General features: G+C 36.8%; 1 protein-coding gene across 1 annotated transcript in view; it reads left to right on the plus strand.

Moving 5' to 3' along the window:
* LOC120511024 (prolyl endopeptidase) overlaps positions 1–16572 on the plus strand; it is an 88475-nt gene that overhangs the window by 33819 nt on the left and 38084 nt on the right. The window contains exons 8-9 of the mRNA XM_039727597.1: positions 4154–4345; positions 13001–13198. Of these exons, the coding sequence (XP_039583531.1) occupies positions 4154–4345; positions 13001–13198 (390 nt within the window). The remainder of the gene's footprint in view (positions 1–4153; positions 4346–13000; positions 13199–16572) is intronic.

Below are 16572 nucleotides of genomic sequence, written 5' to 3' on the forward strand. Positions count from 1 at the left end.
TTCTGATGTGGAAGTCTGAGTGAAGGACTCTGTCATTCAGTTCCCAGAGTATGTTATGAACATGCCACAGGGGCCCTGAAATAATTGTTTCCAATCTGATGTATGCTGTGCACCATGAGATTCTGTCTTCTATTGAATGTAAAACCTACTGTGGATTAGTACTATGAAACACTGTAAGAGATTGCCCATGAGGCTGTGGATGCCCCATCCCTGGAGGTATTCAAATCTGGGTTGGACAGGGCTTTGAGAACCTGGCCTAGTGAATGTGATCCTATCCCCATGGCAGGGTGGTTGGAACTAGATGGCTTTCAAGCTCCCTTCCAACCCAAATCATTCTGGAATCTATGAAAATCTGTGAGTTAAAAATTCATTATATTTCCATAGGTAGAAGTTTATTTACTTAATATGTGTACTGTAATAAAATGTGGCATCATTCTTTGGGTTAGAAAACCTGTCCTATTGTTATGAGCCAAGTCTCCTGGTTCATTTCCTGAGCTTTCTCATCACTGTCCCATTTGTAGAAAAGCTGTCTCGCAAAAAATGACAACACTGAATGGAATTTGTGGAGCATTTATATCTTCACCTGATAATTTTGACTGTTAAAGCACATGAAAAAAGCCAAATGCAAGTGTTTGCCTTTTGAAAACTTTTTTCCCAGTGTCTGATAACCCTGCTGTTGAACCCTGTCTCTCCAGTACACAGACAAGAGGTTATTTGCCATTAATTGATTGTTTGGCCTGTCCATGAAACATGAAATACGGAAGTATCAAGAACATTTTGTGAAGTGATTAACAGTGACTCTCAGCCACTCTATCCTTTCTGTGTAAAGAGGGTTGGTAACAAGACCTTGTGATAATTCATGCTCTTACCAATTTGTTCAAATTAACTTTTCTTTCTCCTGTAGTCGTCATTCACAGACCTGCTTCATCACCCAGAGCTCTCAGCAGGCCATGGAATATTTTACTGTGTTCAGAGGCCAGTACAAGATTGAGGGCATATTCTGTGATGCTTACTGAAACAATTTCTCTTCTGATCTTCTATGGATCCAAAAACTTTGTTTAAAAATTCCATCTGTATGCTGAATGTTGCTTTTGTCTTTTGCAGAAGCCTAGCTCTGTAGGATTATGATTTTCATGTTGTGTGGCATGGCTTTATTGTCCACTGAACTCCACCTGCAGTTCCTATTGTCATGCAGTTATGTGATGATGAATAACTGATTGGTATAAAACATGTAGGCAAAACCATCTGTATCTTTTCAGCAATGTATTTTAATAGAAGAATTGGCTGGGGAAAGAATTAGGGTATTGCAGCGGTATACAGGAAACTGGCATGCTTTTCCTGTGTATAATAAATCAGTCTCAATTGTGTGCTTATGTGGATTAAACTGAAGTCTTCAGCGTTTCAGATGTTAAGAGTAGCCTTAGACTATCCAAATGCCACTTCTTAGTGATTCTTCTCAAAGACACATGTTCCCAGAGGGCTGCTGGTTGAACCTATAAATGCCTTATCAAGATTCAATTCTTCAACTCTTTTCTCTCTTTTTTATGAAGAATGGACTCAATGTCTATCCGTCACCTTGTTTTTCAAGTACTTTTTGAAGTCGTAACTTACAGGCATACTGTTCTTTTTGTTACTGAGGGGCAAGGCCAGAGTGCTTGACATGGGGGCAGTGCCATGCTAGTGAACTCCATGGGCCTGTCCCTTCCTTGTGTTGCCCCTGGCGTGACCTGGGAAGAAGTGGTGCCTGTCCCCATCACTTTTCAGCCGTATTAGTGCTGCCCAGTGAACTGCCTGTGTTTTGCCATCAGGTTGCTATTTCTTGTCCAAAGGAGAAGGCTAAGCAGGGGCATCTGAAGCAATGCTAGAATATCCCTTTCAGTCACAGCCACAACTAGGTCACCTGCAACCAAGCATAAAGAAGCATCCTCCTATGGCTGATACTCATGTTATTGCAAAGGATTTGTTCCTCTCACTGGAGAACTGCAGCACATACCCTGTGCAGCAATGATGTGTCTGATGTAAGGGCTGCCTGTAGTTGCCTCGTTACTGCCTCTAATCCTGGATTGGATGTTGGTGTATTTAACCACTTCAGTAAGACAGTGGTTTAGAGGTAATTCAACTGCGATATTTGTCTTCTAAAGTCTACATAAAAGCCACTTTAATAAGATGGATGCTCTTGTTTTTGTATAATAACAACAAAGTGTACCCTTGCAGAGCATCAACCCTCTCACTTATTTACTAGCTGCTCATTTGGGAGTGGATGAATGAGTTGCAAGGAAGCAATGTAAATCCCTAGTGTCACATTATTGTCCTTTTTCGTCATGGAATCCAAGTTCCATTGCACTTATGGAGACTACAGCTACTGTGCACATTTGCCATTAAAAAAAGTGTGTTTTTTCAACAGTCTGGCAATTTCTTTTTATGAAGTCTTGTACTTCGTTGTGATGGTTTCATTCTGTCAGATACCAGTATTGTTATGGTGTTACTCTGCAGTTAATGATTTTATTTACTAAAATGCCGTGTGACTTAGGATCCTGAAATGTTTTCATGTTGTTTATTAGGGTTTGCTGTAGGATGGATTTGCTTTTATTTTACTGGGCATCAAAGCAGGTTTTCTCTGTGGAACTCAGAGCAACTGCAGTGACTTAGCAGGATTTTTCTTCAACATGAAATCTCTTGAGAAGGACAAAACTTTGGATCTTAGGAAAAATCAAAGTGTATTCACTCAGGATACTAAATTGACTGGACTGTGTGGAAAACTCATACTACAGCAGTACACAAAGTGGAATTTAATCACTTTGCATGAAGAGACAGGGAAGTTCTCTTTAAACCAAAAAGGCAATTAAGGGATACAAACTTTATGAATGTACCAGTCCTGACTATACTCTGTTATTACATCTAATGGGTTTAAAATGACCTTAGTCATCTCACTGCTTCCTCAATTATTCTTTTCTTTTTTAAAATTTACAGTAATTACAGCTTGGCTATGACCTACTTGCTCAGTTTTTAATATTATAAAATAAGCTGAAATGCTTCTTTTATTGATACAAACATTACATTATAGAGTTTCACAAACAGATTTATGAACAGTTTGTTTATACATAAAAGCAAAGAACCAACCTGTAGGTTTAGAAAAGGGGCAGACAGTGCACTAAATGTTATTTTAAGATATAAGAGCTTTACTTTCACATAAGGATTTTGATTTTTCAGCATACCTAATGTATAATGCTTGCAATAGTAAGTTTGGATGATAGGTTGGGTTGTACATAAAACAAGAATATCACATATCTTATCTAGCCTTGCTGCTTTTTCTTTCTACTAGCCTCTCAACCTATTGCAAAACAGGAAAATGTGAATAAAAAGCAGTGGAGTCTTAAAATCCCATCTTCAGGTTGAAGGTGTGATATTGTAGGAGATTTATAGGCAAAATGCAATTTTCTTTCTTCAGAAACCCAGATGTTTTTGCTAACTGTAGTTGTCCTTTGGTGGTGACAAATTTCTGCAGAACACCATTTCAGAAATGTTGTTTCTGAGTTGAGAGAGAAGTTCCTCATGTTGAAGTTTCTTGTACTCATTCCAATAGCATAATTTCTATTCTGTGGGAAGTTCTGGGCTTTTAAGGAGAATGGAAAACTTTCCATTCAAAGTAAAATTTTTGCAGGAGCTAAAATCCCCAAACATTTCTTTATAATTAAATAGTAATTTTAGAAAAGCTGTTAAAAATAAAATTGCACTTGAAATCTTAGTGCAGTCTTTCAACTCAGCTGCAGCCCTTCATTCTAAGTCTGTAGAAGGGGGCACTTGTAGCTCCCTTGACAAGAACCTAATGTGCTGGGTGGTGTTGGATTCACAGCAGCCACTGTGGTAGGAGCATTGCTGTGGCAAACATCTGAGCTTTCCAGAAGCCCCTTAGTATTTTGCTAGAAATTCTTCCAAACCAGTCATCTTAATATGTCTCTGAACTGGCATTTTTCCACTGCAACCTATTGATCTGGAGCAGTCTTTGAAAGTCCTTAATACCTGGTACACATTCTGGCCTTTCCATAACTGTACTGCTTCTGGTCACCAGCACTGTTCAAGAAGGAGCCTACAGCAATTATCAGGTGTTGAAAGGTTTTGTTTGAGGGATGACGTTCTATGTTTGATCTTGCAGGAATTCTTCAATGGGTGAAGCTGATAGATAACTTTGAGGCTGAGTACGAATATGTCACCAATGAAGGAACAGTGTTCACTTTCAAGACAAACCGCCATTCTCCAAATTACCGGCTAATCAACATTGACTTCAGTGATCCAGAGGAATCCAAATGGAAAGTTCTCGTCCCTGAACATGAAAAAGATGTTCTAGGTAAGAGTTCATGTCAAGTTAAAGACGTTAGGTTCTGCTTTTTCCAAATTAATTGAGCAGTTAGTCTGTTGGATGATCTTTTACAGACCTTCTTGCTTTTTTCCTGTGTTTAAGCTTTGGTTAGGATTTGTAATTTAAAATACTTGCTGAGATACAAGCAGTTCAGAACATCTCTTTCTCTCTCTCTCTCCAACGTCCTGTGTGGCCCTAGTGAAGTTGCTTCATCTGTCCTGGTTTTAATTCAGTGTTTGTAGGAAATGAGGGAAAAGTATTTTCCTGCTTCATGTCAGTGAAATAAATGTTTACTAGACAGTCAGGGATTACAACAAGAGGGACTTTGTAAACAGAGAGAAGGGAAAGTGCAAATCTGGCAGTACTGTAGTATGCTTTGAACAGAATTGGTCAGAATTTGAGACAGGATTTCTTTTGTTCCTGGAATAAGAGGAGTAAACAATACTTGAAAAAAAAAGCCTCAGGAAAGTGTAAGGTCATGAAATTCTTAAAGTATAGAAGCAAGTTCAAAACATAAACATTTGGTTTTGATACAATTAAAATAAAGGTGTATTTTTTAATCCCATCATTTTGCAGAAAGTTCTATGAAAGCTTAGAATTCGTTTCAGATAATACAGAAGAACCACTTTTGAGCTGTTTTTTGACAGATGCCTTGTGTACATTTATGTAGTTTGCTCTCCATACAGTATAAGGTACAATTATGATTTATCTGACTAGCACAATTAGTTATTCAAAAATACTCTGAATTTTTAATTAATCAATTTTTATAAAAATTCTTTTATGTTTGCTACTTTTCCAGTGAAGAGCTGCTTTCTAGAATGAGTAGAATTCTCTCTGTGTATCTGATTTCATATGTGCATACAGTGTAACTTCTTTCCTCACTGAGACAAACCTATTTTACTACATTTCAAAGTCATCTTAAGGCTTTTGTCACTTTAAAAAAGAATATTTATTTCTGTCTGCAGTTCACAATGTGCCCTGTGTGATTTCTGCCCCAGCCTTGATGTCCCCAGTGTGACATAAATGTTTGCTCTAAACATATCCAGAATTGTAGTGGTGTTGCAAATGACTGGGGTCTAGAATATTGAGAGAATTTTAGTGAATGGAAATGTAGCAAATTAAAGCTTGGTGAGGCTTTTCTTAAGATTGGTAACTGTTTGAATCAGAATCAACCTGCGTCTTAAATGAAGTATGTTTCAAGTCCTAAGCAAAGAATTAATAATAGGTGTAAGTGAAAAATTGCTTCCAAGTCTTCATTTTGGTCATGTGCTAATTCACTGGCAGTGTGTTAAGCTATGTGGGAGAACAGTTTGTAAAGTAGGACCAAATTGAAAAATTGACTTGGACATGGTGAGTGTATAAATAGAATGGGACAGAAACCTGTGACTGACATGAAATGTGGTTACTATGTGTGGATTTACATGGAAGGTGGTCTGGGCAGCCAAAGGAGCTTTGACCAGTGCTCTGTAAGCACTGATTATATATTCCTTCCCATTAAGATAAATACCAGATCTGCTTTTCCCTAAACTGTGGTATTTAGCTCAACTCCATTTCATTCTAAAGGCAGAGTCGTGATGAGTTCATGTTCGTGCACAAACAAAAAAAATTAATGCATGCAACATTCATTTAATGGTTTATACATGACGGCCTTGACAGTACAGACTTAACAAGAACGGCACTAAAAAACCTGAAAGCTCAGATGAATGGGTTTGCTGAGGACACTGGCCTTTAGACTGTAAACCCAACAGGCATTCAGCTCTTAAGCACTTGAAAGCAAACATAATCTGTCATATAAAACCATCAGGGTGACTTTCAAGAATGTGTTGTGTATCTTTTACTGTACTTGAATATGAAGCCAGAACAGGCGATCCTATGGCTACCTCTTTCTATATCTTTTTGGAGCAGTATAGGAATATGTTGTGTGTCGTTAATCTTTTACTGTATTTGAATATGAAGCCAGAACAGGCAATCCTATGGCTACCTCTTTCTATATCTTTTTGGAGCAGTATGTAAAGAAAATGGATTGAACTAACAAATGAAAATCTCCATAAGAAGATCAGTTTTAAGTAGATCTTAATAAATCTATAGTAGATTTTACAGAAAAGTAAATTTAAATTCTTCAGTTGCTTCTTTGTTACAGACACTTGCAGATTAGTCTTGTATCCTTAGCACCAAGATATGGGGGAGTTCTATCATTTTCAGGAAGTTGTAGTCCTGAATAAATAAAAATCCTCACTCCTTCACTTGATACAGCCAGCAAGCAAGCCAATAGTCTGCATGTCAGACTCTTTTAATCATTACAAGTTTTCTTAAGGAAGACATAATTATAGCAATGACAGTTAATAATTCGTTCTTGAAAACCTTGGAGTGAAGTGAATTTGATTTTGGTGATAAAGAGATGACAGTGTAATGAAGCTCCTTCTGCAAAAGCTAAGACAGCAGTGATTCAGAGGGTAAATGGGTATTACTGCTTTTTACTTACGTGTGGGAGTGACTTTAACAAGATGTAATTTAGCTGTATTAGTATTTCTTCACAAGCATTATAGTTAGTGGTACCCTAGGTCACAGATGTTTTTTATTGGGATATATGGATCCTACTCTGGTATGACCTACCTGGAAGACATAGCTTGTTCATTTCTGCATCTTAACTTAGATTCAATTTCGTAAAAGCTGCAGTTCCATAAATAAATTTATTTACAAATAATAAATTAATGATTGAGAATTAAGAAGCTCTACCAGGGTCCATCACTGGCATAAAGAGATGTTCCACAAAGTATCAGTGTATTCTTAGAAAGATGCTACAGCTAATACAATCTAACCAAGAAATAAAAACAACATGCCTGCATGATGATGTGAATGTCATTTGGTTTCCTCAACATATTCTTTAAGATAGACTTTTCTATTGGCTTTGACCCTTTCTTTTTCAAGAGCTATTTATAAGTGAGATAGTTTGGGAAATAAAGGGAAAAATCAAGCATATTCCTGCAGTGAAGTTGTACACGCACTTCATTTTACAACTATCAGCAGGGATTTTACACAGAGATGAGGTAAATTTAGATCTCTACTCTGTGAACTGAGAGGAAGAAATAAATGACAGCTATTTTAAAAGGGAATTGAGGGAGGCGCCTGAGAGCATATTGTAGTGTGATGAGGCTAATTTCCTTCCCTTTGGAGTTTATTTATAAAGTATTAGTTTTAATTTTCAGGGAGCCTGAAATAAAACCACAGGACAGATTCCCATCTGACATTGAACTTGTGCTTTAAATGACCACATAGCTGCAAGAAGTGTGCTGAATTGAAAGGCAGCTATGACACCATAAATGCAGACTGACCATGGCAGACCTGCAACCCTAGTTCTAAGGCACAGGATAAACCTGCTGGGTTTAGAAGGTTAAATAATTTATTTTGAGAACTATGCCACCCCCCCATTGCACCCAGAGTACTGGTAGAGCAGGGCAACTGGAGAGCAGCAGTTAGTATCCAGCCCTTTCCTTATGACAAATTAAATAATTTATTTTGAGAACTATGGCACCCCCCATTGCACCCAGAGTACTGGCAGAGCAGAGCAACTGGAGAGCAGCAGTTAGTATCCAGCCCTTTCCTTATGACAATAAAAAGCAGAATAGATCTCCTGAGTAAGGGGGGCTGAGGAATAAGACATATTCCTGAATGTGTTGTAGATGAGGAGAGGATCTTGAGCAGTTCCTGAATCTCAGCTGGCCATTTAACAAGTAGAGGCAAAGCTAGCAGTGCTCCCTGTACCTTGTACTGCACACCTAAACTCAGTGCATGTAAAATGCTTCCCTTCCCTCAGCTACAATTCCCAAGTGGAAAATAGTATTTTTCTTTATATGTTTAACCTGCTAACTAATTCATAAATGTGTGGGAGATGGTGAGGTAAGTTACTGCAGCTGAAATGTGTGTTTTGGCACTAGAATGAAACCAGGAGGGAAAATCTGGAAGGAATACCAAATCCTTGACTTGTTGAAATTGGTTGAAGCTTTCCCATTGGGCAGGCTACCAGTGAGGATGGGATCTCAGTGAGAAGACACATACTTTATATTGTGAGGTCCTGTCAACATTTACTCACTCATTTCAGAATTATTCATGTTTTATTCTGTAATTTGCTCATGCTTTACCTGCAGGTCTACTCTAAGTAGCCTTGAGTGATGGTTACAGGTCATTCTGGTTGAGATCAGCATTGGTACCTGTTAATCTGCAGAGGCATTGAAGTTTATGGTCACTAAGATGACCAGAAAAACCACCATGACCTTCCAGGTCCATCTGGCAGCTACAGCTTTGGTCATCCATTGAAATACATTAATTATTCTCACTCAACAATACATGTGTTGAGTGGACGCATAAGCACAGCCACACATCAAGTAACTCAGCAATTCCTGCTGAAGCTCTGTGGCTGCTTGGCTCCTCTAGTGTGGTGTGTTCTCCATCAGCATTTCAGCCTGCTTCTGTCAAAGCATGTTTGTACATTCAGACATTTAACATGCTGTAGTTAGTGCTGCAGAAAGGAAAGGTCAAAACTGTTTTAAGTCATTAAGGTTAGTGGCACAGATGTTTAGTGTGAGGATTTTCGCTGAACCTATTTCAAAAACTTGTTCATAGCAACATTGCAGGTGCCAAGTTAGAGGCTTTGTGATTAATGTCAAAATAAAAAAAAGAGTTTTTGGAAAGTAGCAGTATATGAATTTCTGGAAGGTTGAACTAGAAGTTCTAGACACAGTTGAGCTCAGTTTTCTAGGCCTTGTTAAGAGCTGTATCTCCTCTAGCCCAAATTTAGCTCTTGAAGAATTGTGTGTAACCTATTGTTAACACCAAAGTGGTCACTACTTTTCAGAGAGAACTGGCCAGTACCAAGGATAACTCTTCATACCTGTTTTCAGTACTTAGGACTGCCTTCAAGTGTGTTCATCTTTCTGTGGTGCCTGAAGCATGATGCTCAGGTTGGAGAAGGCAACCTCTTTAGTGTTTACTATGTAGTAATATAAATCCTGTGCCTGATGGATGTTGGAAGTAGGTAGGTTGATAAATGTAGGTGTATCCAGGGGAGTAACTGCTCTGTTCATTGGTATTAACTGAAAATAAATTGACCTATACATTGGTGAGGTTTAGGATAGTTAGCTTTTTAAAAACCATCACTTGTGTATGTAAAAGTGCTCAGCAAGCAATTCACAGTATTTTATCCAAAATAAATGGTTCATTTGCACTCTAAAATTGCTTATTTCTTCTCTCCGTTTGTCTTTAAAGGGTGCCTACAGCAATGGTGTCAGGCTTAGACAGGAGATTTGAAATCACAGTCTCCAAAGTTCCTAGGAAATACAGAGGCATGCAGGGTGCATCCTGCACTGCACAAGCAAAGCAAAAAGATTGGCTGCTAATGCAACACAACTGTATCTGTGGTTCTCAGTGCTGAGCATGGGAATAACAGAGACTCAAGTTAAAGCTTGCAGTCAAAAAATAGCTCTTGTTAATAATTCAGCATTGTTTTAGCTTGCTGTGTATATTGGTTGGCTATTAGTGTCTTCTTTTTCTTCTGGTCTTTCAAGTCTGCTTCAATGTTTTGCTCTGTTTTGATTTTTGCGTTTCTTTGTAGCTGCCATTACTGTAAGTTTTGGAGGCAGTTAGCAATGCACCAAACCCAGTTATAATACAGGTACTGTACACAGAAGCTGTGTTCCTCAATTCCATGGAATGTTTTAAAGACATTTTGCTTCTCATCTGTTATCTCCACCTGAAAGCATCTGATTTGTAAACCAAAGAGGTGATGGAGAGTTGATATTGCTGCTTCCTAGGCAAGTTCCTTAGTAGCAGAAATCCCCACATAAGCCAGCAGCTTTTCTCCTGAGCAATTGAATCTTTCTAATAAAAAGAGTAATGCCTCTTCACAAATATGTAAATCAAAGTAATAATGAGCATCAGCTCTTAAAGAAAAAATCCATTAAACTGAATTGTTTAATCAAATAATTAGGGAGGAATTAAAGCATCACCACAACGTAATTTTAAAATAAAATCCCTTATTTGTTTTTGTTGAGGCAAAGCTATATATTATATACATTTGAAATTGATCTGAGAGTGTTTATAATCCATTTTATGAAACTTTTTTCAAGAGATTTTAAGAGTAAAACTAGACATTTTAATTATAGATGTTGTTAAGAATACCAGTGGAGTTCATGGGATTTCCTGCTCATTGCAGAGGCAATAATTCTGCATGCAAAAAAGGTGTGTTACATTTGGGATGCTAACTTTTAAATTCATGTTTTTTATGAATTTCATAAACCACATAAAAATTGTGGAAAATTTGTGCAGTGACAATGTAAAAAATATTTTAAATTATTACATATTCTCCTTGTGTATACAACCAAGAGTGATTCTCTATTTCAAAATATGTAATTGAATAGAACTATTAACTTAAAGCGTTTATTGTGTTCTCCAGCTTCACTTAAGAAATTTTAGCCACACTAGAGCTAAAATTACACATTGATTACTAATTTATAAACAGTGTTATGCTGTACCTTATTATTTCAGGTGTGGCTAAAATTTCAGTTAGTGTTCTCTAGGGCTTTGGTTAGAAAATTCCCAAATTTCCCAAAGCTCATGAGGGTGTTGGAAAGTTTAAGGGTAAAAACAAAAATGTGAATGGTGGTGTTTGGGAAGAGGGGAGTAGTAAAGCTTTATTTAGGTGTTTATGAAACATGATTTCACATGTCTGGAAAGACAAGTATTACATTTCACTGGTTCTTCAGAAACAAGCTAAAAGGATTTAAAGGTCTTTGAGTTCTAGGGAGTCATGACAAACCTGAACTCCATATGAAAGCATATATGATGCTTTCAGAATAACAAGTTTTGACCTTCAATTCCAAAAACTTCTTACCCTTAATGAAAGGGGCACAACATACAACTCAGAATTTTTATTCTGAAATTTGAATATGCAAAGATGCATTTATAAGACTGTCTTTTTTACAACTCTGTGAATTCAAATTATTTGGTTTTATTGGACTTTGAGGAGACTAGAAAGAGCTGTCAAGATATGAATAACATATAATGGCATAAAACTGAAATTCCGTCAATTTTTATATGCTTATGCTCTGATATTTTTTCATCCAATGTTGTCACATTCAACTCTCCATCTCACAGTGCTACTTTGGCATTAAAGTGTACCCCTATATGTCCTACCTAAAATTTATTGCTCATTTGGTTAATCTCCTAATTCTTTGCTTCCAGCAGATAAAAAAAAACATTTTCCAACACTGGTATTTTGCCCATTATTTAGATTTCCAGTCTGCATTGTCAGAGAAGAAGTTGTGTATATGTAGTTGGAAGAGAATAAGAATCACCTCTTCATCTAATTTTACCAACAAATAAAATGTCCCACATTATCTCCTTCAGGATATTTTCTTTGATTTTTAACTTTGCTTGTATTTTGTCTTGCTTGTATTCAATTTGTGAATTAATGAGAAGTTAAAATACTTTTGTTGCAAAATAATTTCTTAAATGACAGAAATATTGAGCAAGATTGTGATGTTTTAATCTTTCTCCTGTAAACAGACTTGTCACTAGAGACCTAAAGCAAATGACACAGGAGACAGGAGAAAATATGTTACATTATCTATCGTGAGTGAACTGGAGCTCCAAAGAGTTTCTACAGTTTACAAGCTATAGAGATGGAAATTGAAGTGAGACAGTAGAACCACAGAGATTGTTAGAAATGACAGTCCAGATATTTTATTTTAATTGGTTTTAATTTTTTTAAGTCAAATTTAAAAATTGGCATGCCATGAAATAAAAGTTCACATAATGTCTAGTAATTATGCCAAGGAACAAACTCAAGATGGGAAAAGTTCTGTATAGAAGAAGCTCTCATTCCTGCACAGCTGCACAAACATGGTAGGACTGGAACTAGGACTGCCAGGAGAGACATAAAGGCAATGAACCTCTGCTGAGGGATTTGTTCCTGGATTGAGTTCACTGTGCTGCATCCTGCTCCTATTAGCTTACAGTCTCAAGAATGCTGTTTAGCGACATCAGCATCTTGAATAAGCATGTGGACTTTTTTTAATGGCATGATGAGAATATCACCCCAGAGTAACCCTTTTCTTACGCCCAGTAGGGCTTGCTTGCAAGAATAGTCTCCTGATTATTTCAGCAATAGAACCAAGAGAAATAGTAATGTCTAGGCTCTATAACTCAATGTGCAGTATGGGATCATGCCTCTTTTTCTTACGAGTTTAGTTTGAATATAAATAATAATGATTGTTTTCGTGACTTTTCATAAGTATTGCTGGCAAAGATAAATGTTTTGCTTGGGTTATGCATTGAAATCTGTGATATTTAAGAGCAGTATTGATCTATAAATATCCTAAATGCATACACATATTGATTAAGCAATTCTTTATTCCTGTGTCTGCATAAATTAACTTTAAGCAGCATGGTTAATGCATTTCCAGAGAATGTCAGACTTTATTTTGGGTTCATTTACAAAGATTTAAAAGTTAAAGATAGTGCGTGTCAGAAATTTTGCTGCATGCATTTAATGCTAAATGCATAGGATCACAGTATGGATTGTTTTCTTTCTTAGTTTTTTTAAATTGTATTTTCTGTGGCTTTGTTTTTCTTTTCCATGCTGTGCAGAATGGGTTGCTTGTGTGAGGTCCAATTTCCTGGTTTTATGCTACCTGCATGATGTGAAGAATATCCTGCAGCTTCATGACCTAGCCACTGGTGCACATCTCAAGACTTTTCCCCTAGAAGTTGGTAGTATTGTGGGATATAGTGGCCAAAAGAAGGACACTGAAATATTCTACCAGTTTACTTCCTTTTTATCTCCAGGTAAGATTTTTTGCTCTCATGTTATTGTTCCTTTTCCCGAGAACGGTCTTTCTCATTTTCTGTAGTTAATATAAAACTGCTTTCCATCCATGTTAGCGGTGATTGCACACATAAAAATGTGCACAGTCTTTGCTCCATCAAGAGTCTTTCTCATTTTCTGTAGTTTAGTAGTTATTTAGTATATTGGTATAAAACTGCTTTCCATCCATGTTAGCAGTGATTGCGCACATAAAAATGTGCACAGTCTTTGCTCCATCAAGCCTAAATAATGTACCTACTAGTATTCGAGAAACCTGTATTAAGACTCAAGACTGACTTGTACTGGAGATAAAATTGTAACATTCTCACAGTTCTTGCTTCATACATCAAGTTAGAAGGTGAAAAACTCAGTGAAAGATCATTGTTAATGTGTTTAATATGATTTTTAATCACAATTTTAAAAAACATTAATAAAAGTCACAGAAATTGTTCTCTGACAGTTTTATGATTCATTGATGCACAGCCTTATTTGAGCATCCTTACTATCTGTCCTTACAGTATTTGGTGTTGTTGGATTGCTGTAGGAATTGTCTTTGTAGAGTCCTGCAAAGCTGGAGCTGTCCAAAGCATTACATAATACAGGTGTGGCAAAACAGTAAATATTCTGGGATTTTGCATAGGAAGGGAGTTTCTACATGATTGTCAATCTAGTATATGACAAGAAAATTTATTTACTGTTCACTTTTTTTTTTCTTTCTTGATGGCCCAAACAATCAATGCCTAATACAAGACAGGATTCAAATATGAAGGGGCAGCATCTTTAGGTTTCAGCATCTTTATCTCCTTCCAAGGTTCTGTTATCATAAGGGGATAAAAATTGTGCTTATAGCATCTGACCTATGTTCTTGCTTGTTTCAGTTACAGCACAGCAACATTACATTGCAAAATGGCTGTAAAATACTTTAGATAAGTTTGCTGGTTTTGCTAGTAAGGATTATGTCAAATTATCAAAATTAGGTTTCAGTCTTAGCAGATAAGTGTGATGAATTGCCTGTTGTCCTACTGTTTACATAAACAGAAATATGATCTATTTTCCGTTCCTCTTTTATACAACATTCAGATTGTTGCAGTCTTGCAGCTGGAGAGTAGCTTGAGGACACTCCAGCATTTGTCTCTAACTTTGTCCAGCTTGATGGTTCATAGTTCACTTGCCCAGAAGTTGCCGGTTTTGCAGGCCTGCACCATTTGTCTCAGCTTATCCAGTAGACTCTCTGCAGCTGCTAAAAATGTGTAGGGGAAGAGCCCAGATATGTTTTAGCCTGTGGCTTTCCAGCTGGCCAGCAATAGCTGCTCTCACTGCCTGCTGGTTGCTTAGGCAAATTATTTTTCTCCTTTTCATTGATTTCCTTAGCATCTACAAATAATTCACTACGGCATAGCTCTGTTAACTGGGGCAGAGTGACCTAGAATCTGGAAGAAAAAGGGGAGGTAAGAAATGTAGGTAGACTATGAGGATAAAGAAAGAATGAGAAAAGCAGACTGGAGAGGTAATTTTTAGGTAGGTGTATTTTAGTTTGTGTGCAGCCTCTATTCACCTCATCAGAGGAATAATCATACAAAAGGTATGGGGCTCATCCTTGTTTAACCTAGATATTTCTACTTTACTATCAATATAATTTGCACCTGTATTAGGTTGGACTATTCTTTTTTTTTCTAATAAGAAACAAATTAACATACTCGTGTTTAATGCCTACAACAAAAGTAATAATAACCATATATATGAAAGCAGTTCTAAACCCATATATGCTGACACCATAAAATAATTTCTGTTATTCCCTGAAAAATATGGCTATCCCTGCTGTCCACTCTGGTCAGATGCTTAGGTGACCACCGGTGTTTTGCATTTATTTAGTACCCAACAAAACCGTTACAAATACTACAATGGTTTTTTATATTAACTGCTGTCACACTAAAAATACAACAGAACAAGAGATGCACTAGCAGGGGTTGAATTGCATGTTAGTGTAACATTAGGTTGATTTGCTCTGGAAATGCAGTCTGTGACTGTGCTTATTCTTCATTGTGTGATTTGCTAAGATGTGGGAATTCTGCCTGCCCTGTGTGCAGTGTTTGCCAGTACATTGCCCAACCTAGGCAGTTGCCTGTGTGTCAAACAGCTACTCTGCTGTTGCTGCCTGGATGGCTTTACACGGAACTTCCACATCATTTTCTGGATCCTGATCTTCAAGGGAAATGTTGCATTAATGCTGGTTTGAACCTATCAGCCTGATTAGGCTTGCTAGTAATTTTGTAATAAATGAAAAAACAAAAAATCATAGCAGACTAGAGTAGTCCTACTTTTAGTCCCCTCTTAATTCACTGTTATGGAAAAAAGCTTTATCAATTGCTAGAAATGTTTGTTTACATCTGCATTTGTTTACCAATCTCTATCTTCCTGATTTTCTGGTCTATAACACTTACTTGAAGAGGCAATTCCCTGGTATCAGATAAGTTTCCTCATTATTTAATGTCTGCATTAATTTGTATAATTACAACCTCTGTAGTAATTACTTCTATTTCCTGAATTTATCTATAATGCACACAATACATCAGGATTTCAATCAAGTCCTGTCCACCTTGGTTAACTTTATTACATTGAGGATCCCAGGTCTTAAGGATGAGGATGCCATACCTTTTAGTGTTCTTTTCCCTCATAAATGTTCCAAATTTTGCAGGGAGCAGCTTTTTGTAAAGGAGAAAAAAAAAGAATAATTAGCACTCAAGTTAGTTTACGTATCACATGTATCTGTAGTACAGGCATGAATATTAGGATTTTTAGTATGTTAACCAGTGTGCAAACATGATAGTCACATTGTATGACACATACTCAAATGTTATTAGGGTTGAATGATAGGAAATATTTTATAGTTTAAATGTAAAATTATTCTTGGTTAATTACACATCTGTGTAGTGTCTGGATAGCTGCATTCCCTGTGATTTGGCCTCTGCTGCAACCTAGAAGTTCTATACTATTTATAGACATAAATTTTCTTATGTGCACAATCCTTTCGAAATTATATGTACAACTCAAGTGAAGATATCTTCAAACCTGCAAGATCAAGATGTAAGAGAAGCTACTCAAGACCAGATTTTGTTCAGTTCCATAGGTAACCTGTGCTAGTCTGCCACAATTTCAAGTGGATGTTTAGTTCTTTCTGTTATCTGGGCCATTTGAATTTTAATTTCAAATCTTTTACCATAAGAAGAAAATTGTTGACCTGAGTGAAATTCTTGATATATTTATTCTCGGTCTGGTGGATATAAAAGGGAGTGTTTTAAATTTGACTTTACATTTCTTTCTTCTAACATTATTTTTCTTAATAAGTCCTTTCTAA

The sequence above is a fragment of the Passer montanus genome, unplaced genomic scaffold, assembly GCF_014805655.1.
Source record: "Passer montanus isolate IOZ18808 unplaced genomic scaffold, ASM1480565v1 scaffold11, whole genome shotgun sequence".
In the NCBI taxonomy this organism is placed as follows: Eukaryota; Metazoa; Chordata; class Aves; order Passeriformes; family Passeridae; genus Passer; species Passer montanus.